Source organism: Acanthopagrus latus, chromosome 16, assembly GCF_904848185.1.
Source record: "Acanthopagrus latus isolate v.2019 chromosome 16, fAcaLat1.1, whole genome shotgun sequence".
Classification (NCBI taxonomy): Eukaryota; Metazoa; Chordata; class Actinopteri; order Spariformes; family Sparidae; genus Acanthopagrus; species Acanthopagrus latus.
The window spans coordinates 11,831,780-11,858,259 of NC_051054.1; the positions used below are offsets into that span (position 1 = coordinate 11,831,780).

General features: G+C 39.6%; 6 protein-coding genes across 7 annotated transcripts; 5 read left to right on the forward strand and 1 right to left on the reverse strand.

The window, feature by feature from the left end:
- The first annotated feature begins 954 nt into the window (after positions 1-954).
- LOC119004921 lies at positions 955-7,723 on the forward strand. The gene is made up of 13 exons (XM_037072248.1): positions 955-1,105; positions 1,197-1,316; positions 1,447-1,710; positions 1,791-1,954; positions 2,638-2,783; positions 3,630-3,773; positions 5,059-5,104; positions 5,651-5,843; positions 6,282-6,377; positions 6,629-6,895; positions 6,987-7,153; positions 7,266-7,402; positions 7,487-7,723. Exons 1-13 carry the CDS (start codon positions 1,045-1,047, stop codon positions 7,638-7,640), a joined length of 1,959 nt encoding a protein of 652 aa, XP_036928143.1. The 5' UTR covers positions 955-1,044; the 3' UTR covers positions 7,641-7,723.
- A 797-nt stretch (positions 7,724-8,520) lies between these two features.
- On the forward strand, positions 8,521-10,599 carry LOC119004737 (oxidized low-density lipoprotein receptor 1-like). Its single transcript, XM_037071911.1, has 6 exons — positions 8,521-8,787; positions 9,032-9,121; positions 9,448-9,714; positions 9,795-9,961; positions 10,084-10,220; positions 10,308-10,599. The coding sequence occupies exons 1-6, from the start codon at positions 8,673-8,675 to the stop codon at positions 10,513-10,515; spliced, it is 984 nt and encodes a 327-aa protein (XP_036927806.1). The 5' UTR covers positions 8,521-8,672; the 3' UTR covers positions 10,516-10,599.
- Positions 10,600-12,700: 2,101 nt separating this feature from the next.
- LOC119034273 (low affinity immunoglobulin epsilon Fc receptor-like) lies at positions 12,701-15,448 on the forward strand. 2 transcript variants are annotated; one of them, XR_005079516.1, is made up of 6 exons: positions 12,701-13,060; positions 13,341-13,439; positions 13,833-14,093; positions 14,203-14,366; positions 14,491-14,593; positions 14,936-15,448. XR_005079516.1 is itself a non-coding variant. In XM_037125112.1 (6 exons), exons 1-6 carry the CDS (start codon positions 12,937-12,939, stop codon positions 15,087-15,089), a joined length of 930 nt encoding a protein of 309 aa, XP_036981007.1. In that variant the 5' UTR covers positions 12,720-12,936; the 3' UTR covers positions 15,090-15,448. The 2 variants fall into 2 exon arrangements, 1 of the variants encoding a protein (XP_036981007.1); XM_037125112.1 differs by having other exon boundaries at positions 12,720-13,060; positions 14,466-14,593.
- A 1,078-nt stretch (positions 15,449-16,526) lies between these two features.
- On the forward strand, positions 16,527-19,378 carry LOC119034272 (C-type lectin domain family 4 member G-like). Its single transcript, XM_037125111.1, has 6 exons — positions 16,527-16,781; positions 17,060-17,173; positions 17,837-18,100; positions 18,239-18,405; positions 18,705-18,838; positions 18,966-19,378. The coding sequence occupies exons 1-6, from the start codon at positions 16,664-16,666 to the stop codon at positions 19,114-19,116; spliced, it is 948 nt and encodes a 315-aa protein (XP_036981006.1). The 5' UTR covers positions 16,527-16,663; the 3' UTR covers positions 19,117-19,378.
- Positions 19,379-19,513: 135 nt separating this feature from the next.
- LOC119005179 (C-type lectin domain family 4 member M-like) lies at positions 19,514-21,887 on the forward strand. The gene is made up of 6 exons (XM_037072737.1): positions 19,514-19,700; positions 20,060-20,176; positions 20,616-20,867; positions 20,969-21,132; positions 21,278-21,414; positions 21,512-21,887. Exons 1-6 carry the CDS (start codon positions 19,583-19,585, stop codon positions 21,660-21,662), a joined length of 939 nt encoding a protein of 312 aa, XP_036928632.1. The 5' UTR covers positions 19,514-19,582; the 3' UTR covers positions 21,663-21,887.
- Positions 21,731-26,420, reverse strand: ttc8 (tetratricopeptide repeat domain 8). Its single transcript, XM_037072736.1, has 14 exons — positions 26,138-26,420; positions 25,486-25,606; positions 25,333-25,396; positions 25,084-25,243; positions 24,674-24,763; positions 24,547-24,591; positions 24,363-24,448; positions 24,169-24,256; positions 23,953-24,063; positions 23,708-23,847; positions 23,430-23,604; positions 23,162-23,284; positions 22,393-22,476; positions 21,731-22,304 (listed from the first exon to the last, which is right to left on the reverse strand). Exons 1-14 carry the CDS (start codon positions 26,249-26,251, stop codon positions 22,188-22,190), a joined length of 1,518 nt encoding a protein of 505 aa, XP_036928631.1. The 5' UTR covers positions 26,252-26,420; the 3' UTR covers positions 21,731-22,187.
- Positions 26,421-26,480: the final 60 nt, after the last annotated feature.

Consider the following 26,480-nt stretch of genomic DNA (forward strand, 5'->3'; position numbering starts at 1 on the left):
TGTCATTTCAACAGCGTCCAAGTCATTTGACCCACTGACTCAAAATCAATGCCACAGTATCTTCTGATACCAGTCTAATGAGAGACACGTCTGTTTTGACTGGATTTTTGTGTGATTTCTATTTTTCAGAATATCTTAGGTCAAAGGTCAGAATCATGTAAATAGTGTATTCATTTTGGAGGTGATTTTGATTTTGAGGTGAGATTTCTCCACATTGCTACAGTGAAATGGTTCAGCGGCTGACTTTACCACAGTGTATAAATGGGTTGTGCTTGTGTTTTTCTTGCAGTTGTTGAGAGATGAATCATCTTCATGATATTCAAGTAAGTCCACAGAGCGGGTGGTCCACAATGCCACATATCAAGCACTTCAATAATGCTGTCTCTCTCTAGATGGCTGGATTCAGATGAGCCCAATGACTTACATGTGACCTCCAGTTTCCTTCAAGATAAATACAATAAAAGTTGTTGTTTTTTTTAAGAATTGTAATGATTTGCATGCACTGACTCTTTACTTTCATCAGATTTCCTTTTCAGGACAGCACGGCATTGCTGTCACTTGTTGTGTGTTCACAAAAAAGAGATATTTCAGGCTTTGTTGCCTTGGTGGTAATAATAGTTTACATTAGAAGAAAGAGGCTTTACCCATGGCTCTTTTCAGCCTTAGGCCATCTCTCTGTGTTGCAGCCTTTGTGAAGTAGTACAGTTATTCAGCTTGTTTTAAAAATGCATTGTCAATGTTTGTAGGATTTCACCATGATAAAGCCAGCTTTTGGATTTGGATCTGCATTTTTGAATGCTTGTCATTTTCATTTTCCTTTGACACACAGATTTTACCCTGACCAGGTTTTCTGAACAAGAAGAAGAGAAGGGGGGGGGGGGGGGGGTAAAAGGTAGTCGAGCACACACATACACAACCTTGCACACAGTTTTGTAATATTTACAGAACGAACAAAGAGCAGCCGCCTCACACAGATTAAAGTGGCCAGTTGGGAGGGATTTCTGATTTTTTCTAAAAGCCTGATGAACAGAGGGACATCCAGAAATGATTCCAAATGATTTCAACACAGATGGAAACTCTTTACACCATAACACAGGAAACAAAGGTAGAGTGGTACTATTTAAACTGCTCTTGTGATGGTTTAAATCATATACACTCCGTTATTATCTGCTGCATTTGTGCATTTGTTTGTTCAGGATCTGTGCGCACAATCAGAGTCGGGTCCAGAAGTCTCCCGCTGTATCCACTGGTTATCGTGTGTTTAGGACTGCTAAACACTATTCTGCTGTTAACTGCTATTGTTATTGGGATTTACTGTGAGTATGACTATTAACCATCCTTACTACACCTTTCAATCAATTGGCAAATATTTAACAGTAACTTGTTTTCTAAGTATCACTTAAAAGATGAATGAAAAAGTGACCCTTTTGTATCTACCTATCACAGGTGGTCAAGCCAGTGAGGTATCCAGTCCCGACCAAATAACAGTACAGGCGCTCATTGTAGAGGTGAAGCAGCTTCAGGTAATGCAGACTGATGCCATCAAAGCTTGGCAGGAGGCCCAACAAGCACTTAAGGAAGAGCTTGTGAGGCATCAGCAGCTGAAACTGCAGTTAGAGCAGAACAAGACCCTCAGCGACAGCCTTCAGAAGCAGCTCGAGACACTACACGTTGAGAGGGCAACACTGCAGTCCGATACATCTGATACAGGTGAGAGGCTGTTGCAATCGTTTCCAGATTCAAGCATTTTGTTCTTGCAGCGACTTCAACTCAAGTTCCCTCTTTAACAGAGGAAAGTTGTGGAAGATGTCCGCCTGGGTGGTTTTTAGCCAACACAACGTGCTACTTCCACTCTAAATCTACATCCGATCCTTTGAAGAACTGGCATGACAGCAGGGCGGACTGTATCAGGCGTGGGGCCAACCTGACCGTGATAGATAGCTGGGAGGAGCAGGTGAGTCCAGTGCGCTGTGGATGGAAAATGGGACAGAAAAGTGAGTAGAGGTGAGGGGATGGAATGGAGCTGAGGAGGAATTTCAGTCACAGCTCTTTGTTTCTTACCCTTCCTCATGTGTGCTGAGAAGTAGGGCTGGGTCGTTTATCAGTATCATATTGTTATCGTTGCTATATATAACGTCTTATTCTGGATACCGTTATATTGTGATAAGGCAAAAGTGTTGTTTTGCCTGGCTTTAAAGCCTGCATTGCAATAAAGCGATGCCATTTTCGGAGCTTACCAGATGATTTCACTTGCTATGAAATCTACCTTTACCCACTTAAACAAGACTTACTAAAAGTAGCTTTTTCCAGAGCTCTCAACCATAGCTGGCTGTCTTCAGTGACAGATTTGATCAGCCTCAGGTGTGACAAGAGAAAAATAAGTTAAGGTCTTTTCAGGTGTTTCGACTTATAGCAGGTAAAACAAAAAAAATGTGTAACTAATAACATTCATCGCAACATCCATGCTTTTCCTAGCATATGAAAAGCTATATCGCTACAGACAATAGGTGAAACCTTATGGTTTATTAGACATGCTGTATTCAGCAGCTCATCAGTTCCCAGATAGACTGGCTCTGCTAATTAATACTGTAAATGTATGCCTTTAATCGTGATGTGGTTTAACCTCTCTTCACCTAGCTCAATCTATTCGAGACCCTACCAAGGCTGGATCCAAGCATTCGGCCATGGTGGAGCAAGTCAGGTGGAGTGTGGTTTGGCCTTACAGATATCCACTCAGAGGGCAACTGGGTGTGGTTAAACAATGTGACGCTGCAGGGTGAAGGGTAAGAGCTCTAAGACTTCCTGTGCAAAAGAAACTTTTGACATTTTGGCTGATGCCCTTATTTGCTTTCTCATGTGTCATATATGGTAAATATATTGAGTCAGCAGGCAATTAGCTTAGCTTAGCTTAGTATAAAGATTTGGAAGGCAAATCTTTGGACAGAGCCAGTTTAGCCAGATTCCAGCGGTTATGGTGTTTAAGTCAATTGCCTGTTGACTATGGCTTTATATTTAGTTTACAATTACGAATATGCTATCAATCTTCAGATGGGAAAAAAAGTGCATTTACCAAAATGTCAAACTGTTATGTTGCTAAATAATTTTCGGGATATTTGTGAAATTGGGTATCCATCAAATGACATGTTGCATAGTTGAAAGAGATTCAAAATGTATCTGATCGAATTAGTTTTGGTGTAACAGTGATTGTGAATCAAAATCTTAAAAGGTGGCATGTTAATGACACTTGCCTGCACTGTCAGTTTGTTGACTGATTAAACCCCTGTCATGTGATAATCGCCAAAACTCTCAAAATGGCCAAGTGCAATATGCAAATCCCAAGAAGCTGGCGTCCTCTGAACAAGGTTAAATGTGGGGCAAAACAAGAATTTGAAGGTGTATTGCTGCAGAGATGCGCTGGCCTACAAACCTGTGTTCCAGATCTAAGAAAACATGTGTGCTTGGAACAGACCCCCTCAAAATCACAAATCATTTGTGAAATTGAAAACTGTGCTGAAAAAAATGAAAATGTCTGCATAAACCATATTGAAATATCAAATATTCACAGTGTGACTTGTATTACCATATCGTGTGGCCCTGATAAGAAGAGTGAAACCTGGGTCTTGCTTTAGGTACTGGATACCGGGGGAGCCCAACGACTATGGACAGAGAGAGGACTGTGCAGCACTTATGATCATGAGAAACCCTCGGGCAGCATGGTTTGATGCAGACTGCAAGGGGGACAAGGAATGGTTATGTGAAATGGAACCCAGCTAGCCGTGGAGAGCATGTAGTTCCATATCCAGGTTGACTGCTCAAAGATGTGCTGAAAACCATCATGAACAGGCCTGGTTAGTGTCTATATCAGGATTTAATATATTTTATTCTTTAAAGCCAGGGTTGGTAAGTTATTCTCGAAGCATGTTTTGTTCTATCTGTAGAAATCCTCTTAATAATAACCTCCGTGGCAGGGGTTACTAAGTTTGAGAAGATGGTAAACATCATACCTGCTAATCATCAACATTAGTGTCATTGTCATTGTGACGTTAACATGAAGGGAAACATCCTAGAGCTGCGAGCATGGATGTAGACTCTTATGATGAAAACTTGACATACAGCATGTAAAACTGGTGCCTTACTGTGGTCTTTCTGAGTGCGATTAAAGGTTGAGTGAATGAAAAACATTTTTGTGACTGATCACTCACTCGTGTGACAGATGTTACGGTTTCACAGAAGAGTAGAGCCTCAACAACATATTAAGAATGTCTTTTTCAAAGCGAGACTGAGATTTATGGGCAGCAGGGGGTGCAAGTAAGTTACTTTTAATGTCTACGTTTAAGGACATCAGTGAAATGTTATTTCTGATACTAGATACTAGATCCCACAAACCAATGCTTTGTAAACCTGGCTTTGTTAACTGATCCATTTGTCGAGCGTGTAACATTCACTAAGCGAACTTGTTGTTAAGTCTGTAGATAGGCCTTTCCAATCTGAACATACTGGTCATATTGTGGAGTGGTGGAGTGCCTAAAATACTGTCAGGGGGAAATCTCACATTGGAAAGAGAAGAAAGTGGGATCACAAGCTCTTACGCACACAGGGTTCTGTGATATTGACAGGACAACTGCCTCGCACAGGAAAAAGGATGAGGACCAGAGGGTTATCCAGACATCATTTCAACTGATGCACAGATGGTAATTCATCACAAATCATGACGTGAGAGTGAAAGTTTTCATACAGATCACATTGCAATACAGGCAAAATTGAGTTATTGTTAATGTAAGCACAAAGTCATTTAATCTATAAGTTAAAACAGCCACTGTTGAATCCAGTAGTGTCAAAAAACATGTTTTTGATTGGATACAGAATCATGTGTGTGGCAATAAACACGTGATGAGCTGGAGGGTCCAACGTATGAATTATTACTACACGATATCTCTCAGGGTGCAGAAGGGAGGCCACCAAGAGGTCTCCGAGGAAGCTAAGACTGTCATGTTGGCAGCAACCGTTAAGTCACCAAAAGGTACTTTCCGAACGTTTTGGGGTTTTTTTGCCTTGCAGTGCCAACATGATGATGCTTCCCTACAGGGTGCCAAGGAAGAGTTTTGTAACATGAATATGAACAAAGATTCAGTTACTCAAACGTATGTCCTGACGTGACACTAATCCACACTAATAGATTGCTCAACATTCCAAACAATAAGGTCATCAAAGGCCTGATATGTCAAGTTTTCACATTAAAACAAAGATTACCATTATCAACAGAATACGGAGAAATAACAGTTTTGATGTCAAACGTCTTTGGATTGTTCTTCAGAGATATCTGTTGAAGTTGGTAACCAGCTAGCCCCAAGCCATTTTGTACCTCAACACGCAATAGGCTGATAGTTATTGACACAAACACTTCCTCCCAGTCCAGTCCCAGTCCTCCAGTCCCAGCTTTCAAGTTACCTGAGCTTACTAGTTATCTGTAGCTACAGTTGGCAGCTATGTTTGCAGCTCTTTTTAGTGTGAATGCAACAGGATGCCAGTTCTTACATACTGCACCTTTAACAAAGCCTGAAATAACGTAAGAATAAAAACTGGAGGTGGGTTTTCCCTCCACAAGAGTTTGTCCAACAATGTTGTTGCACATCCTTATTTTCAAGCTTAGTGTGAGGTTTACCACTGCACTAATAAACATAGGCCTATAATTCCAAGTAATGGGTTGGTTTGGGGAAGAAACCCAATAAAACTTTCACTTTCATGCTCAATACAAAAAGCGGTAGTCTGTATCCACGGCACTGCAGTCATGGACAGTTCACAGAGAAGGATGTTCTTCTTTTGCTCCGAAATATTTGGGCGAGGTATAGTTTGTTCTGCAGCATCTGACACATTTCCTTCTTTTTTTTCTTTTCTTTTTTTGGTTACACTACTTTTTTGTAATTATTAAAATGTTAGCGAATGAAGAGCTAAAGAGCTAAAAGTATAAATCTCAGATATGTGCTATCTGCAGTTTTGAACTGCAGTTACTGAGGTTTGTGTAACTGTAACTGTAGTTAACTGTAACTGTAATGTAACTGTAGCTTGATAAAATAGAATGTAAAACCTGTGTATGTAACATGTTCAGATTAGTCAGAATACTCAGATTTTTTTGTGCGTTAAAATGAGTAACCAGGGAATTTTTTAAGTTATGAAACAACATTCATCTAATTTCCATTGTATTGGATTGGTACATGGAAAAAAATATGATGTGTTTTGTAATCAAATCTTGATTGTTTAAAACATTATTCTGTCCATTACAGGCGGATCCACTTTCTGTAAAGATCGTCAAGTTTTACTCTGTCTTGGACTGCTGAATGTTGTTTTGCTGATTGTGGCTGTTATTATTGGGATTAACTGTGAGTATGACGGTTGATTAAGAGTTTCATTTCCCTCTTCTGCAGAACTTCACTTTCATCAGTTAGCTGAATAGACACTTTTTCACACAATACAGTGTGCAAGATATTGTACAATGTCTTTATATTATATTACTTCCATATTGATATTTCTACAGACTATTCACAAAAGAAACTAATGCTATTGTCCATAAAGGAAACTCTTAATACACAGCTCTCACTCTCCTTGTGACAATGTGTTTTCACCTCCTCAGGTGCCAAAGTCAGAGAGGGTTCCCTCCATGTTTCACACTCAGCTGTAGCACCGATCATCGATGAGCTGAACTTTCTCCGCAGCAACCACAGTGATGTGATCGAAGCCGAAGAGGAAGCCAAGATCGCCTTAGAGAGGGCAGCTAAAAACCATGCACAACTGAAGGAGAAAATCGAGAAGCAGAGGACCATCAATGACAATTATCAGAAGCAGGTTGAGGAACTGCAAGAAGAGCTGATAAATCTCCACTCCAATATGTCGGCTTTGGGTGAGAAAGACTTGTACTGTAGTTGTTATTTAATAAATAAAGTTAGAATACTGACCAGCTAAACTGACAAGAAATCTTTTATTTCTCCTAGAGGAGAACTGTGGCAGATGCCTCTCTGGATGGGTTCTTTACAACTCGTCCTGCTATTTTTTCTCTTACACTGAGTCCTCTACTGTTACAAAAAACTGGCCAGATAGCAGAGTTGACTGCATCAGACGTGGAGCTGACTTGATTGTGATCGACAGCATGGAGGAGCAGGTGGGTCTCTGTACAAACCAGAAACTGTTGTCAGTAATAATGTTGAAATACATTTTCTGTATTTGAAATTCACGTCTGAGCCCTTTAAAATGTGGTTATGTTGCTTGCACAGAGATTTGTGAGTGGCAGCATTGGAAATATGAGAGGGACCCAGGACATCCTAGGGAACTCATTCTGGATTGGTCTCAGTGACACAGAGACAGAGGGGACATGGGTCTGGATTAATAATGTCACCGAAGTGGAACGAAGGTGAGAGCTGAACTAGTATAGTCTCAATGTGGCAGGATTTGTGGATTATGAATTAAGCAAAGAAAATTCTTTGATTGTCTTAAGGTACTGGATGGACGGAGAACCAAACAATGCACACCGCCATGGAGAAGACTGTGCGACAGCGGTTTATAGCCCCAGCAATCCATGGAAGACCCGTAACGATATCAACTGTAAGTTGTACCAGAGACACTGGATATGTGAGATGACATCAAGCTAGAATCAGAAAGTGCCTCTGAAGCAGAAAACAGAAGAATATGTTTGTTATTCCCTGAAAGAAGAATAAAACACATTTAAGACCGAGCTGATGAGTCTGTGCATCTTTGGCTGTTCATTATTCAAACTGTATTTCAACATCAGAACCAAGATCTCCCATGTAGAGTTTTTTATAATAAAGTGCAGCTCAATACAGTTTTTACTGACAATCATTATTTCTTTAAAGGTTTACACTTTGTATATGACCGGAACACAAGGTTGGTTGCTATGACACATCAGTCCACTTTCAGTCGCCCTCGTTGGTCCAGATCAAATTATCCCTACAAATTTTGGACGGATGCCATTACATTTTATACAGACACTCTTGTCCTACTCAGGGTGATATTTAATAATTTCCGTCATTCCTGCAAAACTACTAACATTCCCATCAGTCCCAGCTGAACTTAAGCATCAGCAGCACATGTTAGCATTTTAAGTGCTTTTAAGCATCAAGTGTGGAGTGACACTGCTTTACATTTGATCAGCTGGTTGGGCACACAGCCACGCTCCACAGGCTAAACACACTGTTTTGCCTTTAGGAGATGTTCACATTTTGTTCTAAGACATAAACACATACATAAATACACCATTTGGCAATTCTGAACCTTCGCGTGTCTAAGAAAAGCACTTGCTAACAAGTGGCTGATTGATTCCATTTCAACACAATCAAACATTTTGTTAAAATACTCAACAGATGTTTACTTCACCCCAATTACAAGCAACATAAACAGCCACTCTGAGTTTAATGCCATCCAGATGACAAATGTGTTGTATGCTGAATTGTCCAGTATGTGAAAGAATATCACCAGGGGCCAGTGTGGGGTCCTCAGTGCTATAATTCTTAGATTTAAACAGAAAAGAGAACTGAAAAGACACTGAGGAACTACGACATCATCAACTGACGAACAGTCATTTGAGGTGGATTCATACTCAGACACACTCATCCTGTCATGGATTATAAAGCAGGAGGCAAAGTGGACAGAGCTGCAGCATCGCAATGGAGAATCAACAAAGATGGACAGGTGCTGGGCAGAAAATATCATTCATACCAAATTTAACCAAGGTTTCCTTCAACCGCGATGGAAAAGTTTGCTCTTGCTATCAAATACAAGGTATAACAAAATGCATACTGCTTTTTTTCTTTTTTTTTTTTTTTTTAGCAAATCAACCTGTAATTGTGATAACATTTATGCTGTCATTACTCAAATGTTACTGAATGGGGAGCATTGCTAATGTTATTCTACAAGGCCAGGCCTTACCACCAAGTCTCAGTGTTTGGAGGTTTAAGGTGATATTCATCATATAGAGAATCACCTGTAACTGCTATTAAACCCTGATGAATTACAATGTTCACAGGTACAGATGGATCCAACCGGCTGGTTTTACTCTGCCTGGGACTGCTGAACGTTGTTTTGCTGATAACTGCGGTGGTTCTCGGGGTTAACTGTGAGTATGAAAGCACTCATTAAAGTGTCATTTCTCTCTTCTGTGGAATTTCACTTATATGAACATAAGAGGCTTAATGCTGACCTTCAATTTATTTCAGAATGTTTTAAAAATGGCTGAAATTGGTTTAATTTCAGATCATACTATGTTACTTAAACACAAATGAAGTCACTTAGGTTTCATGAGGGTTTTGAAACAGTGAAGTTGAGCTTTAAAACACATTTTCACACACTTTCTCTTGCGTGAAATAAATGCAGTTCTGCGAGCCTCTATAGTTTTGACACAGCTCTCACTCTCCTTGTGACAATGTGTTTTCACCTCCTCAGGTGCCAAAGTCAGAGAGGGTTCCCTCCATGTTTCACACTCAGCTGTAGCACCGATCATCGATGAGCTGAACTTTCTCCGCAGCAACCACAGTGATGTGATCGAAGCTGAAGAGGAAGCCAAGATCGCCTTAGAGAGGGCAGCTAAAAACCATGCACAACTGAAGGAGAAAATCGAGAAGCAGAGGACCATCAATGACAATTATCAGAAGCAGGTTGAGGAACTGCAAGAAGAGCTGATACATCTGCAGTCCAATATGTCGGCTTTGGGTGAGAAAGAATTGTTATTTAGTAAACGAAGTTAGAATACTGAAAAGCTAGGCTGAAAAGAAATCTTTTATTTCTCCTAGAGGGGACTTGTGGCAGGTGCCTCCCTGGATGGGTTCTTTACAACTCGTCCTGCTATTACTTTTCTGTCATTGAGTCCTCTACTATCAAAAAGAACTGGCATGATAGCAGAGCTGACTGTATTAGAAAAGGAGCTGACCTGATTGTGATCGACAACAAGGAGGAGCAGGTGGGTTGTAAACAAACAAGATAATACTGCTAAGAATATGTAAATAATAATGCTGACATAAATATTTACACACTGTGCTATACAGTTGAGCCCTTTAAAATGTTTAATTCTTGTATACACAGAGATTTGTGAGTGACTGCTCTGAAAACGCAAAAACTGGATATTCCATCTTTGAGGACGGATTCTGGATTGGTCTCACTGACACAAAGAGCGAGGGGACATGGGTCTGGATTAATAATGTCACAGAAGTGGAACAAAGGTGAGAGCTGCACTATTATAGTGCCAGTGTGGAAAGATTTATGGATTGTTATTGATTACTTTCTTGAATGACTTGTTTTTTCTCAAGGTACTGGATGGATCACCAAATACACTTGATGTATGATGAAAGTTTGTATAGTGACAGGTTCTACATTTATGAAGAACCAGATAGCGTGGCATCGAGAGAAGACTGTGCGGTTGCAGTTCATAGCCCCAGTAATCCCTGGAAGACACGTTATCATGCCAGCTGTCAACGTGAACACAGACACTGGATATGTGAGATGACATCAAGCTAAAATAGAGAAGTACTGCCAAAGCAGAAAACACAAGCATATGTTTGTAACTCTTCCAAAAAACAAATAAAACACCTTTTAGATTGACGTGATGTTTCTGTGCATTTTTCAACTTCAAATACTGTATTGATTTAATTGTATAATTGTAATAGTAACTGTATTCAACAGTCAGTACAAGTCCTCATACATAAAATGTATAGATAAACTACATTTCAGTGTGATGTTACTGATAACCATCTATACTAAACCCATTTGCCATACACCATTAAACATAACTGTCTCAACAGCTATGTGGAGTTCCTCAAGTTTCCTCAATTTTGATTCAACATCTACATGCTCCCCCTTGCACAGATTATTGGATATAATAACATCTCCCACCACATTTATGCTGATGAACCACAATCCTACATAACAGTGTCATCACATGACTATAGTCCCCTTACAATTTCTGCATAAGTGCCAATGGGTGTGTTGGAATTTTCTACAACTGAATACTGAAAATACAGTGTACAATGTTTTTGGGCGCAAACAAGACAGGCTAAAAATCGGCCCGCTACCAACCAAAAAAATGGCGAGAATAAAATCATTTCTGTTCAAACAAGACCAAGAAAAAAACTTGCATGCATTTTTTTGAGCAGGTTAGACTACTGCAATGGTGTGTTCACAGGACTTAGTGAGGCATGAGGCTTAATGCTGATTTTACATTCATTCAACATTTTGTCAGTTAAAAAATTGCTTGCAATTCCAATCTGTCCAGCTGTGCAATGTAAATGCACCTTAGAAACAAATCCTGTTAATGCAGTAAAGTTTCTACACTTTTATAATGTAACAGTTTTTTAAACACTTTTTCACTTCTTGTCTTTGACAAATGCAGAACTGAGAACAGCAGCTTCGTACAGAGTTTTCTTTTTTTTTTTTTTTCACTTCTTCAGGCACCATTTTCAGAGAGGGTTCCTTCCACGTTTCACAATCAGCTGCAGCTCTGCCAATTAATTAGCTGAACCACCCTTGTTGCGTGATCGACACAACATCATTCTGCTCTTGAGTGAAGCGGAATACACCAGGTGTGTATTAAAGGGGCACTGCGAAGTTTGAAATTCGAACTATAATAATTATTTTTTTCCATAACTGAATAAACAAGCTGTTCTCAGAGGAAAATAAAGTCCCCAGAACACTGTTTGAAGCTATAAAGGTGGCAGGGTCCACCAAATATAAACAAAGTAAAATGGTATGAAATTGTGTTCTTTATTAAGGCATAATGTCCAGTCAATGAGGGTCTTTCTCTTCTGACTAAAAATGTCTTCCTCAATACTACATAGAGCACCTTTAAGATTTAAGTCATTAAAGTCATTTAAATGATGTCTATTTTCTGCAGTCTTTTTTGTTTTATGTTTGGTGTGAGGTAATTCAAAAGTAACACAATAGTAATCAAGCCAGTGACATTACTTTATTATCATGATACTTGGATTAGGTTACGCTTTTTTATTAGGTAATTAGTTACTGCGTCTGAATACATTTGTACAATAACTCTCCCAACCCTGTGTACATATAACAACAGACATCCAAACGGCTGGTACTTTACAGGAGATAATACTTAATTACTTAATAGTTACACCACAGCAGTGGAAAACACATCAGTACGATACAGAAGAAATAACACAGTAAACAAACAGACATGCGCGAAACACAGATCTGGTTTGACAAGTTAATTTGATTTGACTTTCCAAACCAAATTCCCCTGCAAGTTCACACTCACTCACTCCAGTGACAGACCACTGAATTAAGTGCTTATGCTACATCATTTTGTACTCAAGTTACCCCAATTTCCTAGTTTTTAAGTTGGCTCAAAAATCACATGAAATATGCATAATAAATGCACAGTATCAAGTGAAATAACAGTGGTCTTGAAATTACATTTTGACACAGAGCCTCAAGGTTAGGTAAGGGGAAGCACTTTCAGGCCCTCATCATGTCAGCTGACTTTATGCAGGAGTCAGGCATATTTCAATATTACAACATTCAAATGACAAGAAACGAACTGACACTGGAATTGTGTTTTTTGATGGGTTTGGTCAGTCATAGTCACTGGCCTGACTCATGAAACACAGTGAGGTGAAATAGAGATGGAAGCCCTTCTGTCACTGATTTTTTTGATTTTCCTATGAACTAGACCTCTACCTTGGTATTTTTTTGGGGGGAGGGGGTGCAGGATGTACACATTAAACAGATTTACTCTGTTAAAGTAACTGAATGTTCACCCTCAAAATTTCACTTCTCCTTTCTCATGGACGGACAGTTCACTGGAATGTAATAATTGGAACTTTACTGTTGATGAGCTCAGCAACAGTAGCTAAAAGAGCCGACGCAGGGACACGTCCTGCCAAACCATCTGTGGCATGCCCTCTCGTATGACTGACAGCCAGAATGGAGAGGGCTCCAGGTCGTAATGTTGACAGCAGATTCAACACACTGATATGTGAAGAGGACATGCACGATGAGGGGCAACCTAATTACTCTTTCCCTTTCTCTGATGAAGGCATGCAACAAGGTACGTTCAAAGTTATCACTGACATGTTGATTCGGTCTGATTCTTTAACATCTGTGCTAAAATATGTTGAAATATAACAACACGTGAAAAACTTCTGATATTAGTTGGTGCAGATGAATTTGTATCATGTCTCTAAGCTTTTCTAATAAACAGCACTAATATGATTAAGCACTTGTAAAGCTCAGTGACATCTATGATAAACTATCTTGTTAAAAGAGTACAATACAGTAGTAGTAGAGTTTCTTGCTTTATGATATTGATTCGTTCTCTCTCTGTCCAGCACCCAGATCTAGTATGACGCATCACAGACTGGCTCCAGTGAGCCTGGTGCTCCTCGCTGTTGTTCTACTCATGGTTGATATCGGCCTGGGGATCCACTGTAAGTCAATGTTTGTGTGCAGTGCTCATGGATTTATTGGTTGGGGCTGCAGCTAAGGAGAATTTCCATTATCACAAAATACAATATATGAAATTTAAACCTTTTTTACTTATAAATTAACTACAAATAAATAAATATGTACTCTGGCTGAAGGGTTTGGACATCTGTACTTCTAAATACCACCTCTGTAGTCTCTTGTGGCTTTGTTTATTCTATATTTCGGAGGTTTATATTTAGATCAGGATGTGGAATCCCATAAGATTCAGTATAAATGTGTCACTTACATGTTTTTTGTCCAAGATTGCTTAAGAGTGGGAATCTGAGAGAAACATAGTATAATAAAGAATCAAAACAACTTGCAAAAGTAACACTGTTTGTCCTCGACACTTACAGACAACGACCTCAAAGATACCCACCTCACACCTGAAGATACAGAACGCATCAGCCAAGACTTGACGGCTCTCCAGGACACTTACAAAGCCGCCATCGAATCCATGAACGATTACATGAAGCAGCGGAACATGGAGGAGAGTCGTCAGACACAAACCAACTGGGAGATGGAACACCAGACAAAAAGAAGCACAGACTACAAAAAAACTGTTGCTAAAATGACAGAGGACATCGCCTCCCTGAGATACCACTTACCGATGACTAGTAAGAACTGTTTTACTGTCATTACACATCATAAAAAAGCTGAATAGCAGAATGTGTTTTTATAGTTTGATATGTTTGTGTTATTCACTGTTACTTTCTCTGCCGACAGGGGATGGCTGCATACAATGTCCACCAGGATGGATTTTAAGGAACTCAATGTGTTACTACTTCGCTTTCTCCAAAATTGATGGATTGAAGTCATGGCCAAAAGCTAGGGAATTCTGCCAAAGTCATGGAGGTGACCTTGCAATCATAGACACTAAAGACAAAGAGGTAAATGATCAACATGCAAACATTTTTCTCTGCAACCCTGTCTTTGAAAGTTTTTTTTTTGGGGGGGGGATAAATCTGTTTATATTTCCTCTTTGTCAGAATGCAACGGTGACTCACTTGTTAGGAAAGCTGGACCCAGAAGTCAGACAGGGCTTTTGGATGGGACTGAAAAATACAAACGTGAAGGGGATTTGGAAGTGGTTGAATGGAAAGACACTGGTTGAAGGGTAAGAGTTATTTATGTTACATGTTGTGTTTGTAAGAAATCATCAGCGTAACGTCGCGCTGTTGGTTCATCTTCTGGTACATCAGTCGGATATCTCGCAGGGATGTTTTGCACAATTTGCATTTTTACAAACTCCTCCAAGCTCCAAGCTGTTTTTCATTCAAGTACAGATAATTGTGTTAAAATAAAAGGAGTAAAAGGTAAAAGATGTAAGAAAATGTAAAACTCTTAAACTCAAGTGCAGATAACTGAAAAATCTAAATGCCTTAACAAAGTATTTGGACGTTGTTACTTCCCTCCACTGTACACACCCATACAATTTTGGACTGATCATCTGTTCCAGGTACTGGATGGATGGAGAGCCAAACAATATCGATCATGAGGTCTGTGTCGCGGTGTATGCCAAAGAGAACTTCTTCATGGCTTGGAATGATGTTCGATGTGATGCCCAAGTGTTGAAATGGATTTGTGAAAAAGCCCCAACTAATGTGAGCTAACAGTTTGCGTTTTTATGCTCAGCTGTGTTCATCAGTGTTAACTCCACCTAAGAAACTTTTGAAAATATTTTTTCTTACAACTTTTAAAGAACAGAATGTCTGTATGCACACATCTAATGAAGTGGCCACAATATACTTTACTGCAATGCAATTAAGATACATTTCTGATGTAACCACTGCCGTGGTGTTTTCTTTCTGTAACTCTCCCAACATACCATCTGTTTGTTTATTTACTGCTTTGTAATTTAGTAACATAATTACTACAGTAATGGCTTTGTTCTAAAGGAAAAAGTGAAATTATAATGGTTTACTTTATTTCTGATCTGTAAAGACTAAATAAATGGTTTATTGGTCAATCATTTATTACAACATTCTGTTCAGTATGACTTCAGAAAGTGGCACTGATGTAAATACAGTGGAGATGGTTTGCTCAGTCTGTTTCTCTGGCCGTAGAAAGTTGTACAAGGTTACTGTATGCAGCAGCTTAGCTTAGCCGTGCCTAATAACTGGCAAAAGGGGGGCTCAGCTAACATGGTTGCATCCGCTGGTAATACAATCAACAAACCTGTGTAAAGCTCACTAATTAACGCATTTTATCTCCTCTGTTAAAATCCACATGAAACAGGCCACTTTCCTCGATTGGTTCGCCGGTTTGACAGCCTTCTTACCTTTAATTTCACCACCATCTTGACATGACAGGTCATAAACATGTGATATGAATGTGAAACGACACATTTTGTGGAATGTCATTATGATATGTAGGCCTTTATGTGAACATGCAGATTTTTTTACTCTGCATCCGGGCTGGTGGATAAATAAGGAAAACCTCACAAAACACAAAAGTTATGTCTTAATTGGTAGACATAGCTGACTTTCTTTTGAAACACACACAAAAAAACTTACTGAAGGTTGTTTAACACCCATTTGAATGTTGGAACTGGAGGAAAGAAGTGTTAAGAGCACCTTGAGCAAAGACCTTAAGTAGCCTCATACTTGACAGATTTGACACATTTCGGTGGATTGCAGTACTGTGCTGTGAATAAAATTGTAAAATGTCAGGGTGGACATTAATAGTAGAAGTTTCTCAGATGGACAGCTGTAATGTCAGCAAAGAAATACAGAATAACAGGGAAATACATTACAATCACAGAAAGAGAGAACATCTGCGCCTTTTGAATAACTACGACTCAGAATCTCCAAAATGTGCTTCATTTGATGTGAATTTTCTAAATGAGTGGGCTGAAAAAGCATTGCATTTGAAAATAAAAAGGTTAATGCTTAATGTTACATCAGTCTGCATTGCAGTCTGCAGTAAATTGCAAGCACAGTGTCAACATTATCATATTTTAAGACTTGAATGTAAAAAATGAGTTGTATCACAGTTTTGCTAACATTTTAGGTGCTTTTATTCAGTACTTTTACAATTACAAGCACAGATACTGGTAACCTTTGGGCCTTTTTACCGACGACAATCTAGACGTACACATAAAGCACACACACACTAACACTCACCTTATCACTGGTACAAGCAGGAGACAAACAGATCAATACAGACACCACTTGCAACAGTCATAATGGACACCATGCAGTCACAGTCAGAACCGGAGGACGAAATGTCGTCTCAACAGGAGGTTTCTCGAGATTTTAACACTCATGGGCATTCAGGCTCTCATCATAAATCATCTGGGCAAGGTACAGCTGACTTTAAAACTATCTACTGCAGTTTCTGACCAGTTTCTTACTTCTGTGACACCACTATTGACTCTATTCTCCCTCAAACTAACACGGTGTGATTTCAGGTCAACCGGCGACCGAGACTTGACATTCACATGAAACACTGCTGAATATAATCTTTGATTATGTTCACACATGTTTTACAATTAAAAATGTAATGAGATAATTGTATTCTATGTATTTTGATCGAGATGAAACATACGCTAAAGGTTTTAATTCAGGTGAACATTATCCAGGTATGTTTACAGAGAAAGGTCGGTCTGCATTTTCACGACACCGCGTGGTTATACTGAGTCTGGGCCTGCTGAATGCCGTTCTGCTGTTAACTGCTGCTGTCATTGGGATTTACTGTAAGTATGAGTGTTACAGCTGATCATCTCTATCTGATGCACAATCCTGCCACAGTACAATCTGGATCAATTGACCTAAAACAATACCAAAGTATAGATATGCAAGATTATATTTCCAATTGTAGAAATGAATTGTTATTATTATCAATATATATTATCAGTCAATTTAAACTGTAACTGTATGTACATAAACCTAGTTGCCTTTTTAAAGCAGTTTCTTTTTAATAGGAGCGTGCATTTTACTCCTGTGAGAGATTCAAAGTGCATCTTGTCAGGCAATGAATGATCTGATGTGGTTGCAGAAATGGATGCTTGAGATTGGATTCGGCAGCTGTAATCTGATGCAATTATTTTCAGAATTATCAGAATTACTCTGTCAAGTCTACAACTCAGTTCAGTTGGTCTGTAAAATGTCAGAAAACAAGAAAAGTTTCCATTAAAAGCATGAGCTCAAAGTGGCAATTTCAGGTTTCTTTGTTTGCCTGAATACCAGTTCTGAAGCCACGGGTATTCCTTTATTCTTTAGATTCATAACTGTGGCTTTTATTGGAAGTTATGAAGCGTGCATTTTTAGCAAGACTATTGCTAGCAGCTCTGGACAGATAGTTCACACAACCATTTTACCACAGTTCCTCTTTGTTATTATGAGTTTCTCTTCCTCAGGTGCCAAAGCCCAAAACAATTTCCTTCAAGGTCCCAATTCAGCTGCGAATTCTCTCGTCGTTGAAGTGAACTATCTCCGCAACCAAAGCGGTATCAACAAAGCTACACTGGAGGCCCAGTCTGCACTGGCGAAAGAGCGTACCGACCATTTCCAGCTAAAGATGCAAGTGAAGCAGCAGAAGGCCCTCACTGACAGCTTTCAGGGACGGATTGAGACGCTTCAGACACAGAGGGCAAATCTGCAGTCTAATAAAACCACCTTAGGTAAAGCAGACTGTACAGTAACCCTGTACAATGTATGTATTTGTTATTCCTCACAGTATATTTAAGAAATGTTTTTAAAAGCTCACAAAAATCTTTTTTTTTTTTTTTGGTCCGTTTCCCAATCTCCTGTTGCAACAGAGGAAAACTGTGGCAGATGCCGACCAGGATGGATTGTCCTTAAATCATCCTGCTATTATTTTTCTTCTCGCCAAGCGGCTAACTCTAAAAAGAACTGGCTGGACAGCAGAGCAGATTGTATTCAACAAGGAGGCGACCTGCTTGTGATAAATACATTGGAGGAGCAGGTGGGTCGAAAAACAAAGGAAAGGAAAAGTGTCACTGAAAGAAAATTGTTTAAGCCTGGCAGGATTTTTTTAAAGAGACACGCTAAAACAAAGTGGTCAGACCGAGGATGAATAGAGGCGCTGCAGAAATCGATGGTATGGCAATATTAAAGCATTCTAGCTGGCTGCCACAAACAAACATATGTTGTGTTTGTTGTTAAGAGTAGGAAGCCAAATGAGAAGAAACCTTTGAGGTCTGTTCTTTCATACAGTACGAGAAGCTTGAAAAGTAAGATATGAACTCCTTTGCTTTCTTACAGCAATTCATGAGTGACAATGTGCCAAGGCTGAGCTCTCCCGTGTGGTGGCAGAGCGGATATTGGATTGGCCTCACTGATGTTGCGATGCCGGGTGCGTGGGTCTGGGTTAACAACGTGACTGAGGTGGACACAGCGTAAGCGGCATTATCTTACTGACTTTCAACACTTGCCTTTGATTTATGTAGTTCACTACATGATACATCCATGACAAACCAATATAGTAATATCATATAATATACTTTTTTTGTTTTTTTATCCAAGGTACTGGAGATTCGGGCAGCCTAACCATAATGGACCTCAGAGTGGGAACTGTGCTGCTTTTTATTACCATTCTGATAATGTAAAGACGTGGTACAATGGAAACTGCCAGGACCATCAGTTGAGCTGGATATGTGAGATGGAGCCAAGCTAGACAAGAAACTTCCCAAAATGTAGATACTTTAAAGTTGAACGCTTTCTTCCGGTATATATGGAATAACAACACACACCTGTGTGCTAGTGTGCAGTAGACAATGCCTTTTCTGTCATTTTTGTTTAAGCAGAAAATAACTTTTTCTCGGTGTGAAAATGCCAGAAATCTCTATCTCAGTCTCATAAAGCACAAGATGTCCAGTTGTATGTGGAAGAAAATGTTGTGCTTTGACTGAATAAAAATAAAGTGAAACCTACAGAAAGCTTGACTGTTTTTTTGTGGTCAGAAAATAACATTCCTCCTCAAATTCCCTGTAAATATTTAACTAATGAACCAGATTTTTCTGTTTGTGATGTTACACACACACACACAGACACACACACACACACACACACACAGGGCAACGTCCTGACAAATAGTCTCTCCTGGACAAATATGTCAGACTGCTCTCGTCTGAACAGTCAAAATGGAGGACACAGAAAGTTCAGGTGGTACTTTTGATGGCGGATATAACAAACTGATTAGTCAAGAGGACTTCGGCACAGATGAGAATCCTCTCTACTCAAGACAAGACAAGCCACAAGGTACAGTTGATGAAAAATGAATTAATTAAGAAGAATGCTTTAATATATGATCTCTTCTTTTGATACTGGTACCGGCTTCTAAAATAGTGCAGGAAATAGTATTGGCAACTTCATTTATAAAAATGTTTTGTTAAAAGTTATTAAATGCATCGGTTTTATCATCTTTAGAAATATACAGATAAGGGACAAGTTAAAGTAGAAAAACTCTGTCTGAGCAGGATCCCAGAACCATCATCCCTCAGTTGTTGTTGTTTTTTTTTGTCCTTTACCTTTGTCATCCATCTGGTTTTTTTTTGTTAATACTGAACTATACTGCTATGATTATAGCCTTGATACTGATCCACCACTCCTCTGTGCAGTGTCCATGTCCATGGTGAGACCCGAATCCATTTTGAATCATTACAAGCGGCTCACAGTCAGCCTGACGGTGCTGGCTGTCATTCTACTGGCAGTTGATATTGGCCTGGGAGTCTACTGTAAGTTACTGTTAACCTACAAAACACTCCTAGATTGAAAATAGTGTGAAAATGTTGTGGTGTTAGTCCTGAAGTGACATTACATGAATGATTCATAATATTCAAACTGTGTTTCACACAGTGGTGTTTTATAAAGTCTTCCAACAAAAGCAAAGTCATAAGAGGAGCCATTGAAAGTTTAAATGTAATGTAACTAGAGGTGGCGTGTAACTGATCACATCTACTTAAATACTGTACTTTACTTACACTTCCACCTACATTTAGTGGATGATAGTTGTATACTTAAAGTTTTGAATTCAGATTAAGATTTCCTCAGTGAAACTACATAGTGCTCCTTTAGACTGTAGGCAATTGTATAAGTGCCGGAAAGCATGTAAACCGGTATTTATGTGGCTGAAACTTCAAGTCAGATTCCGACTCAAATCTTCATCATATACAGATAGAAAGCTCACTGATGGGGAGCGTATTGTGATGGACATCAGCGGTGAGGTGTCCAAATTGCAGGCTTCATACAACACGGCAATCCAACGCAGGGACGAAGCCAAGAAACAATTGGCACAAGCGATCAGTGAGCAGCAACTAACCAAGTGGGAGCTTGAACACGAGAAGAGAAGAACTAAAGACTACGAGAAGCAGACTGACAGAATTAGAATGGAAATAGCAGCGTTGAAATCCCATATGCCAATGATAAGTGAGAGCCTTTTTTTTAATTTTTTTTTTTTACGTTTTATCAAATACATGAGAATTGACTGAACCGACAGCACATCATGTTTCCATTTTCTTTGGTAACAGAGGAAGGCTGCAGACACTGTTTACCAGGATGGACATACACAAACTCACTGTGTTACTACTTTGCCTTCTCCGAAGCCATTTCACGCAGACCATGGCAGGAAGCCAGGCTGTTCTGCACAAGAAGAGGCGGCGACTTGGCAGTGGTAGACAGCAGAGAGAAACACGTAAGACTTGACATTTAGTCAACACATTTCCACACAAAAATCTGCATTTCCTTTCCTTGCAATTCCTTTTCATAATGATTTAGAGTTTGAAATGGATAAACATGTTCGTGTGTGTCTGTGCTTATTGTGTTTCCGGTGTTGTCAGCTGGCAATAAGCGAATTGCTAAATAATTATCAAGACCCTTCGCGACATATAAGTCACAGTGGCTTCTGGATTGGACTGAGAGATGTGGAGGAAGAAGGGATTTGGAAATGGCAGGATGGAACAAGACTGTCTGAAGGGTAACAGTTGTTAATCTGTATACTGAATAAGGCAACAATAATTACTAATTTGATACAGTGACAAAGCCATTATGATGGTTTTGATGATTCATTTCAGGTACTGGAATGATGGAGAGCCCAACAACAGTGGCAATGAAGACTGTGCAGCTGCGTATCCCAGGAGCAATCCTTACAAGTCCTGGAACGATGCTCCATGTAGTCATGACCTGAAATGGATTTGCGAAATGGCACCAAGACTTACAAGTTAAAGTACGCTTTATATAAAACATTTACTTTATGTTTAATTGTTTGAATGAAAAATTGACTCCTTCAAGGCTTTTACACGTCATCCGATTTGGTCTTTTTATTGTCTGTTGGTACTACAAAATGGTCAAGTAGTTTAAAATACAGAAAATACATCTGCTTCATGAAGTGACTATAAAATGAAAAAAATATTTTACTGTAATAAATAAAATATTTACCTTTACTATGTACACATATATTTTGTATTTGCTATACAAAACTACACACTAAATTACCAGTTAAGCTGGGAAACATCCAGCTTCCCATGAATTGTACATTCATTCATGTCATTTGTTTTGTGATATAGAGTCAGATTTTTAAGTTCATCTAACAAAAGTCACAGATATTAATCACAATTAACTTAGCCACTGGTGCTAATGTACCATTTGACAAATAAACACAAATAAAAACTAACAGCCATTTGTTGATTTCCATGTCTGAATAACATACCGACCTTTCACTATCAAAATGACCTAAAGCTGGTCTGACGCTCACAGCACTGCAAAGTGCTGCCGAAGTTGCTTAAGAAGCTGTTGAGTGTCGACGTGCTCGGGAAAGGAGTCCTCAGACTTCTGGGCCGCAGTGTAGCTACTCTGAAGGTCTCCAATCTGAACACAGACAAAAACATCACTGAGATTGTACTTTGTCTTTTTAACTACTGCACATGTTCAGATTAATTGGATAGTAATAAATTACCTTTTCAGAGAGAATGGAGAGATTGAAGTGCGGCTCATACATGTGAGGGGCCAGTGATGCAGCAGTCTGCAGGAAGGCTTTAGACTAGATCAAATATAGGACAACCATTAACATTGCAGACAGCATAATATTTCATCAAAGTTTATCTGGATAAAAAATCTGCACTGTATTTCTTCATTCAGATCAGTGGCAGTTAAACTGCTATTAAAAATGTTCTGAGGAATGTATATAAAAACAGCCTGCGAGGCATGATGCACTGTTGCAATCAAACTAAAATAACTCCCGTTCTAGTTAACATTACTCTGGTGAGAAATATCATCTCATTTTCTAGCATTTATTTCAGGCTATTAGCATTGCAGCAGCTAGGTGAGACTCCGGCCTGGGAGCAAGAACAGAGTTCATGCTGTTCAGGGATAACCCTATTTTCATACAACAGACCTCATAATATATTGTATCACATCATATTATCAGTGCTTAAATAATTCAGCACCCAGCTCTTGGTTGGTGTAATCGGTGGCTTATAGCTTGCTGGATCTGTTGTGTGAGAGTGTAACTTTAGGAAGGAACATTTTCAAACAGTCACTACTGTGGCTGGTGTATATGAGAAATTGTCTTTGCTTACACAGACTACATTAAAATGTAACGATAATCTTGACGTTTCAGTGGTTCTTTAATTATAGGCTGTGTTGCATTTACCCAATAGGCTCCATTATGATCTTGTATTTTACACGTGTACTAAAAGCTCTCTGACTCAAAGATACATCTTTACCTGTTCGATGCGACCTTTGCGCAGCTCCAACACAGCGAGGTTGTTGTAGGCTTCAGCATGGTCATTATTAAAAGCCAAGGCAAGTTTAAAACACTGGTAGGCCAGTGTCAAGTCCCCTATGCCCTGTAAACATAGAACACATGCAATTTGTACCAACTTGTACGTGTATGTCATAAGCACGTGAGCTCTATATGGTAAAAGTCAACATGCAATATATTTTATCAAATTATCAGAATTCTGGGATATTTTTCAGGGATTGTGAACTCACCACAGCCACGTGTCCAATGTTGTACCACACATCCGACTGCTCTTCATCATTGGCCACCAGGGCCAGTGCCCTCTCAAATGAGGACAGAGTCATGTCGTACTGCTGGGCATAGAAGCAGCACAGGCCCAGGTTGTTGTACAGCTGGCAGTTATACACCCCCATCTGGAGGAGCCGTCTACCAATGGGAGAAGCTTATTTAATCACAGATGGGATATAGCATCTCATTACCTGCGCTGTAACAATACAGTACATAAATTATTCATAAAAGCTGATCTGACCTGTAGAAGCGTAGGGCGATCTCAGGCTGATCGGTGTAGAAATGATTGCTGCCTATACAGGCTATGGCCTCCACATGAGTGTTGTCCTGCTTCAGGACATCTTTGTAGTACTCGGTGGCTGATGGAATGTTGTTCATCTCCTGTGACAGTATCACAGTGAAGACAGTACATATGGTTTCCCTGCATCTGTAGATGCCTGAGAACTCAGTGGACTCTATGGTAGTGATCATAGTGACATACTATACCTCATGTATGCGAGCAATTCCTGTCAGAAGGGTAACCTCACCAGGAAAGTGGTCCAGGCCTTGCTTGAAAAGGTTGAGTGCTGTTATTGGTTGATCCAGACGCTGATACACCTGAGGAAGAACACAAGCAATCATTAAGCTCATAGAAACAGAGTACTTTCCATTGCAAAACAAGTTTTATTATGTGTTGTAATGCTATGATATCTCCATCAGTACCTTCGCAAGGTAGAGATATGTATCCACCACCTCCTGGTGATTGAGAGCTGATCTAAACTGTTTTTCTGCTTCTCGATATAAGCCAAGCCTGCAACGTTAAGATGCAAGAGTCATTACATATATTGTAAAAAGGCAACTTCATCAAATGTCAGTTTGTGAAGCTCAAGCAATGTGGATGCTTGTGAGTTGCTTGCCTGTAGTAGCATTTCCCCAGCTGGACTTTCCACCACCAGTCTTTGAACTGAGCATGTTCAGTAGCTTGAGCAGCCAAATCTAAAGCCTGGACAAGAAAAATGAAGTTTGTGTTGCATGAATGATAGTCAACAATCTCACACAATGTAAAGCAAACCAATAAAAAGTGAATTATGCAAAACTTACATTTTTCACATCGTTTTCATGATGGAAGATGAACTCAAAAAGTGTCTGAAAAGGGACATTATGGTTATTTGATGTGTGAGGAAAAAAAACAGTCATCTTGATTAATTTCTGCAAATCACACTCTCACCCTGGATAAATCAGGCTTTTGGGAATACTTTGCCAGATTCAGTCTTGACAGGTTAATAAATGGTCCATCTGGATTGGTTAACATAGAGGCCTGGAGAAACAGTGAAACAAAATGTCATAGTTCATGGCTTTCTACAGTTGATACATAGCAAAATAAAATATGATTAACAATAAACAGAAGCACTTATAGGTGAAAGGTATTGGTCTGACAACATTAATATCTAGAGGGGGAAATACTTTCAGCATGGATCAATGAAACACAAATATCACAGTGGAGATAATCATTAAAAATTAAAGAAAAGGAAGATTCTGCGTTTCAAAGAAGTGCTCTGGTGAGGAAAGCATAGTTGCGTTTTACATTTAGCATCTCCATGCCTGCTGGCTGACACCAGTTTAGAAATGTTTACTCACTGTTCCCAGGCGGATGAATCTCCCTGAAGCACTGGTGACAGGACGGGCAGTGCTTGCAGTGCGGGGAGTCTTGATAGCCTGCTCCATCGTCCCTGGGCGCCCTGACTGCGTGCTTGGTCTTACAAATCCTGTTACTGGACGCCCTGATTGTGTCATAGGCCTTTAATTCAGAAAGGAATATTTGTTGAAAATATAATTCATGGCAAAAATGTCAAGTCAATGTACAAGCAGTTGTATGGTTGTCAGTACCTGACAGCCTGTGAGGGACCTCCACCCTGACTTGTTCCAGGGAGCCTCAGTGATGTTCCAGGTCCTGTAAAATTAGTTAAGTCTCATAAACAGGACAAATTTAACCATTTAATTATTATTAACCTTAAGGCACTGAGAAAAGTCAAAGCTTACGAGCAACTTGGGCAATAGAGCTCTCATCCAGCATCATCTCTGCAATCCCCTCCTGGTCGACTTCAATTTCATCTATGTATACCATCTCTGTGAGAGCACGAGTTTTCAAGCTCCATGCAGCCTGTGAGACACACAGTGATTAGATTATATAAAAAACCTCAGATATAGAAGTACAGATGTCAGGGCTGGGACCTTTGTCATCTATCCACATGAAAAAGGATGGAAAAGGGATGAGGGGAGGAACAGACTGCAGTCACTGTTACCTCTGTGATAGGCAAGGAGGAATCCTTGAGACAGCATGCAGTGAGTTAGTGAGAGAAGACGAAGTAGACAGAAGTGAAGGGTTAAGCAGGGTTAAGGAAAAAATGAATAGGGGGGTGCAGAGGAAAATACAGATGAAAAGTGAAAACACTGCAATGTAATGAACATATAAATGACTTTATGTTTCAGCAAACCATGACACATGTCGATTCAAAGACGTTTCAACAAATACAATGTTCCCTGAATTAAACGATGATAAACTACAAGGACTCGACTAATCAGGATTATACAGCAGGGTCTACAGCTTTCCCTGTGCTAGCAAACAAGCAGGCTTTCCTTAACGGTTAATCGCTAGCATGCTAGGCTAGCCCGGCTAACTACAACACTGTACCTGGTCGTAGGGGCTGTCTTGTAATATTTTAGAGCAAATATCAGAACATTGTTGGAACTTTCGCCTCCTGAAATAGCTCCATGCCAGGAACAATGGGTCCATCGTCACCTCCATCGCTTGGGTAAAGCGAAAACAGGTGTTGGAGTCGGCTAACAGGCTATTTAGTGAGGGGGGCGGGGCTTCTTCTTCTTCTTCTTCTTCTTCCTCTCTTCTTCTTCCTTTTCTTCTTCTTCTTCTTCCTCTCCTCTTCCTTATTGTTATTGTTATTCTTCTTATTCTCCTTCTTCTCCTCCTCCTTATTCTTATTCTTCTTATTTTTATTCTTACGCTTATTCTTATTCTT

Coding starts and splice junctions, on each gene's coding strand:
- LOC119004921 (XM_037072248.1), top strand. CDS start 1,045: ATGATTCCAAATGATTTCAACACAGATGGAAACTCTTTACACCATAAC. Junction 1,955..2,637: donor TAGATAGCTGGGAGGAGCAG/GTGAGTCCAGTG, acceptor CTCTTCACCTAG/CTCAATCTATTCGAGACCCT. Junction 5,105..5,650: donor GGGTGCCAAGGAAGAGTTTT/GTAACATGAATA, acceptor TTTCAAGCTTAG/TGTGAGGTTTACCACTGCAC.
- LOC119004737 (XM_037071911.1), top strand. CDS start 8,673: ATGGAGAATCAACAAAGATGGACAGGTGCTGGGCAGAAAATATCATTC. Junction 8,788..9,031: donor CTCTTGCTATCAAATACAAG/GTATAACAAAAT, acceptor CAATGTTCACAG/GTACAGATGGATCCAACCGG. Junction 9,715..9,794: donor GTCCAATATGTCGGCTTTGG/GTGAGAAAGAAT, acceptor TATTTCTCCTAG/AGGGGACTTGTGGCAGGTGC.
- LOC119034273 (XM_037125112.1), top strand. CDS start 12,937: ATGGAGAGGGCTCCAGGTCGTAATGTTGACAGCAGATTCAACACACTG. Junction 13,440..13,832: donor TATCGGCCTGGGGATCCACT/GTAAGTCAATGT, acceptor CGACACTTACAG/ACAACGACCTCAAAGATACC. Junction 14,094..14,202: donor ATACCACTTACCGATGACTA/GTAAGAACTGTT, acceptor CTCTGCCGACAG/GGGATGGCTGCATACAATGT.
- LOC119034272 (XM_037125111.1), top strand. CDS start 16,664: ATGGACACCATGCAGTCACAGTCAGAACCGGAGGACGAAATGTCGTCT. Junction 16,782..17,059: donor TCATAAATCATCTGGGCAAG/GTACAGCTGACT, acceptor AACATTATCCAG/GTATGTTTACAGAGAAAGGT. Junction 17,174..17,836: donor TGCTGTCATTGGGATTTACT/GTAAGTATGAGT, acceptor TCTCTTCCTCAG/GTGCCAAAGCCCAAAACAAT.
- LOC119005179 (XM_037072737.1), top strand. CDS start 19,583: ATGGAGGACACAGAAAGTTCAGGTGGTACTTTTGATGGCGGATATAAC. Junction 19,701..20,059: donor AAGACAAGACAAGCCACAAG/GTACAGTTGATG, acceptor TCCTCTGTGCAG/TGTCCATGTCCATGGTGAGA. Junction 20,868..20,968: donor ATCCCATATGCCAATGATAA/GTGAGAGCCTTT, acceptor CTTTGGTAACAG/AGGAAGGCTGCAGACACTGT.
- ttc8 (XM_037072736.1), bottom strand. CDS start 26,251: ATGGAGGTGACGATGGACCCATTGTTCCTGGCATGGAGCTATTTCAGG. Junction 24,764..25,083: donor GATTCATCCGCCTGGGAACA/GTGAGTAAACAT, acceptor CTGTTTCTCCAG/GCCTCTATGTTAACCAATCC. Junction 24,592..24,673: donor AAAAGCCTGATTTATCCAGG/GTGAGAGTGTGA, acceptor GTCCCTTTTCAG/ACACTTTTTGAGTTCATCTT.